This window comes from Echinops telfairi, unplaced genomic scaffold, assembly GCF_000313985.2.
Source record: "Echinops telfairi isolate 266 unplaced genomic scaffold, ASM31398v2 ScPeMD7_22;HRSCAF=79, whole genome shotgun sequence".
In the NCBI taxonomy this organism is placed as follows: Eukaryota; Metazoa; Chordata; class Mammalia; order Afrosoricida; family Tenrecidae; genus Echinops; species Echinops telfairi.
Window position 1 is genome coordinate 7,461,645 of NW_022103919.1, and position 4,529 is coordinate 7,466,173.

Genomic DNA, 4,529 nt, shown 5'->3' on the forward strand with positions numbered 1-4,529 from the left:
GTGTGGGTGTAGATGTAGGTGTAGATGTGTTTGTGAGCTTCCTCGGGGTACCCCACTCCCCCAGCCAACGCCCTCACATAACTTGGTTTTCTTCTCTTCTTTCCCCTAAGAGTGGACACGGTCATCCACAGCCGTCCTCCTCAGGGATGGGCCCCCATGGCCCCAGGTGCCCTCCAGGGCAGAAGGTAGGGCCGGGCCTGGGCCTGGCCTGAGGCACCCTAGGAAGCTCTTCCTTAGGCCCTTACGCCCCTCCCTCTCTCGTGGGGGTGGCAGGGAGCCATGGTGGGGTCCCTGGGTGGGAGTGGGGCTGTGAGCTGCAGGGCGGTGTGGAGAGAGGGTCCCTGCTCGCCCCACTCCTCACCTTAACCCTATAGTCCTCGCAGTGAGCATGCTGGTCCTTCTCTGTGGACAGGACCCCGGGCCACCATTGATGGAGATGAGTCAGAGGGGCCCTGCAGGAGCCCTGCCGGATTGGGTCTTGGAGGGTGGCTGGCTCTGAGTAGGTGACAAGGCTGACAAAGTAGAAGCTGTTCTGGTGTAGATGAGGTGGGGGTGGGGTCTGGGGTATGTGTCCCTGGAAGGTCTTGACTCCCAAGCCCAGAACCCTGTCCTCCCATTTTCACCTGTGCTCATTTGTAGCCATGGCTGGAAACACACTAAGCCTCTTGTTGGCCTGGGAGGTTATCTCCAACCCCAGCCCACCTATTCATTGCCTGGGCATTAGCCTTTAATGCCCTGGCTTAGAGCACAGCCACACCCACCTCACCCTTCCCAGAACTGCAGGCTCCCCTCCAGACGCAGCTGAGCCGTGAGCAGGGCTTTAAGCGCCCTCTGCTGGCAACTGGAGCAATTGGTGCGGCTCTGTACTTCCCAGGCAGCTTGGTGCTGGAGACTGGCAGGAGGTACCACCAAGTCCCAGTGAGAAGCCAAGGAGAATGGGCCGGCTCACCCACAAATCGGGGGCTGGGGTCCAGTGGGGTTCTGACGAGTGAGAGGCAGGCTCTGTCCATACTCATGGCTTGAGAACACTGGGGAGTGGGGGTTCCAGGGATAGAAAAGGACTTAATGGACCAGAGCTAAGAGATTGCTTCAGAAACGAAGGGCAGTGCCGAACCCTTGAATGCCAGGTGCAGACTTGGGACTTGATGGCCAAGTACGTTTAGACAGGAGAGGGGAGAACAAGAGTCGAAGCCTCCGGCCAGCGTATCAGCAACGCTGGTAGCACAGTGCAGAACGTGGTGGGAACAGATGTCCTTTGAAAGGTTTAATCTGGCCAGAAGTTTAAATGGTATTGGAAGAAGCAGGGGCCAAAGGCCAGGCTGTGTCCCCTTCAGCAAAGGTACTGTGGCTCCTGGCATCTGTGGGCCCTGAGAGGGGCTTGGCTGCTGACCGGAGGGCCATGGGCTCTATGGCCAAGGGGACTGCTCCTGCACCAAGCCCCAGCAGGTGTCAGGGCGACCCGGAGCCTGCCCAGGATGCCAAGAGCAAGCTGAGACTGACAGGAGGCAGACTAAGGGGGAAGCCTTCCTCTCTTTGGAGCTTCTGCTCCGGGGAGAACTTCAAATGACCTGGCACTTGTCTGCTCCTCCGCTGCTGTGGTTTGCTCACTTCTTTTTGATCTCAGAAGAGATTGATTCACACCACACTTTGCACCAGACTTTGTCTCATTAACATAACAAAACGAAATGATCCCCAACTGGGTTTATAACCCCAGGCATAGAGATCAGGATTTTCCACACAGATTTTTTTTGGGAGGGGGGGCACACAATTGCATTCTTAATAGGCACCTTGACCTTTGCCGGGCTGCTCCCTGGGCCTGGATGGACGCCCCTACTTGGGCAGGTGGACCATGGCTGATGAAAAAGTTTGTTTCTCATCTCTCCAAGCTATGGGCTCCTCTGCCCCTGCCCCTGCCCCTGCCCCTGCCAAGGTCTCCAAGCTTTTCCAGCTCAAGCCCAAATCTCCTCAAGTGATGCCAATTGAAGAATTTCAAGGTAAGAGCTGTCCCTGGCAGGACCAGCCCTCCTCAAAGCAGTTCTCTCTCCATCTCTGCTGGAGTGAAAGGTGCAGGATGGAGGATCAATAGCTGGCTCAAAAAAAAAAAAAAAAAAAAAGGCTCCCCAAGTAGCTGGGTCAAGGTTAAACCAAACCGAGCCTCTTTCCCCTCCAGCGTCTCTCCCCAAGGGAGCTGGGAGCAGGTATGAGTCAGAAGCTCAGTGGGCAGGCCACATGGCAGGCAGAGCAGCTGCCAGAAATAGCCTGTCCGGACTCCCCTGGGAGCTGTGGCCCAGGGCTCATCCTGGCTGGAAGATGAGATCTCAGATACAGGGGTCACCCCCACTGCTGCTTGGGACCCTGGGGGAACGCTCCACCTTCTCGATGTCCCAGGAGGAACAAGGGGGCATCCCCAGGAGGTTGAGGCAGGAGGGCCCATACCTCCTCGTGGGCACATCTTAACAGTGGCTGTCCAAAGCTTCACCTTGGTCACCGAGACCCACCAGCAGAAAAGCCGGGTCCCCTAGAAATAGAGACAGTAGATATCCACTTTCTTGTTCTGGGGACACCCACGCTGGATTTTTTTTGGAGGGGGTGGTTAGGGAAGTGCTGTGTCTGAGGAGGTCCACCATGAACTGGCCCCCTCTCACAGCAGAGAAACTGTGATGAAGTAGCGACCCTCCTGACCAAACCCCACCCTTTCCTGATGTCTTGGGACCCACCTGTCCCTGGGATCCTTGTGAGGCCTGTCCTCGGAGCGGGGCTCTGTGTCTATGGAAGCACTGAGACATGGCAGCAAGTCAAGGGTGAGGGGAGGCCTGCCAGGGTGCCCAGGTGCGGACCTTAAGGCAGCAGGCACTCTCTCTCAGTGTCGTTCGAGGGCGGGCCTCTGGTGCCAACCATTCTTTGACCAGAGCAGCTCAGGTCATTGGGAAAAGATTCTGTAAGTGGGGTGGATTCTTCTCTTCCCACCACCTTCCAATGCAGCATGGAGAGGAAGCTCCTTGGTCCGGCTCACCACGGCCAGCACTCCCGCATTCATGACCCCTGAGGCTGCAGGATGAAGGCGGCATGGCTCTACACTCCTTACACAAACCATCCCCCAGGGCCCCTGCATGCAGTATCCCACAGAGAGCACCTGCCCTGCACCTGGCCAGGTCTTTAGAAGGTGCTGCCCACTGACTCTCTCCATTCCCTGCCCACCAGGGCAGGCGGGAATGTGTGGTTCTAGGACGGGCCATCTTGTGGCTTCCAAGCTGGTGTACTCCAGCACCTTCCCAAATGGCACAGTGTCGGGGGCCCAGGCCATCGTCCTGGGCCAGATCTCTGCCTCCCTGTGAGTCTCTGGGCAGCCCCTTCTTTGCCCTGTGCCTCAGTTTTCCTGAATGCACCATGGGCGGGAGGGGGAAGATGGCAGTAGGAAGGTGCAGGCCCCCCACGCTGGTTGACCCCGTTGTTTCTCCCGCTCGGCCCGGCCCAGACTGCGAGTGCTACGGCCACTCCAACCGCTGCAGCTACATCGACTTCCTGAACGTGGTGACCTGCGTCAGCTGCAAGCACAACACGCGTGGCCAGCACTGTCAGCACTGCCGTCTGGGCTATTACCGCAACAGCTCCGCGGAGCTGGACGACGAGAACGTCTGCATTGGTGAGGGGCAGTGCCCGTAAGCAGACAGGACACAAATGCACCCAGGGGGTGCGAGGGGGAGGGCAGTGAGGCCAGCCTGGGGGTGGTTGTAAGAAGCCCTGCACCCAAGGCTGTGGAAATTCTGATACCAGGGCCCAAGACAGGCCGGGGCGGAAACCTGCTGGGTGGCTCTGTTTCTAGCTGGCCCGTCCCTGGTTCTCCCACTGGCAGTGGGTTGGAGCACCACTAAGGAGAGCATCAGGGTGGCATAGTGGGTTACTCGTTGGCTTGTTAATCCCAAGGGTAGCAGTTTGAAACCACCAGCCACTCCGAGGGAGAAAGAGGCAGCTTTCTACTCCCATGGAGATTTGTGGTCTCAGAAACCCATAGGGGCAGTTCTATAGGAACTATAGGATTGCTGTGATTCTGAGTGGACTTAATGGCCGGGAGCTTGGGTTTCTGGTAGGTTCGAGACCTTGCCTTGCTGCCTGTGCTTGGGCAAGTCACAGACGTCCCGCTTTTAACACCAGACCACCACGGTTGTCAGCCATCCCTCTTTTGTGGCTGACTCTTGCCACCCACCCCTGCTAAGCTCTTGGCCTCTTTCCTTGGGGCACTGAAGGAATTGTGGGGCCTGCACACTGGACTGAGGGTAGGCTCTCCCAGAAAGGCTAAACCCCGACTTCTCCTGGCCAGCCTGGAAGGGTTGGCTTCACAGAAGCCAGGTCTCCGCCCTAGGGGCCACCCCCAGATGTCCAGCCTGCCTCCTGGGAACCCATTGCCCATCCTTCTGGCTCAGCTCTCAGGAGGAGGGGCTGCCCACAGGCTGCAGCTGTCAGACTGTATTATGGCTGCCGCCTTTAGATAATTCCATCAACTCTAAAGTGATCCAAATGGAATTGTGCTG

At 57.7% G+C, this 4,529-nt stretch overlaps 1 protein-coding gene across 1 annotated transcript in view; it reads left to right on the plus strand.

Annotated features, from left to right (window-relative positions):
- The window catches only part of NTNG2 (netrin G2), a 79,615-nt gene extending 75,952 nt beyond the window's left edge, over positions 1-3,663 (plus strand). Inside the window, exon 6 of the mRNA XM_045288522.1 lies at positions 3,476-3,663. Within this exon, the coding sequence (XP_045144457.1) occupies positions 3,476-3,663 (188 nt within the window). The remainder of the gene's footprint in view (positions 1-3,475) is intronic.
- Positions 3,664-4,529: the final 866 nt, after the last annotated feature.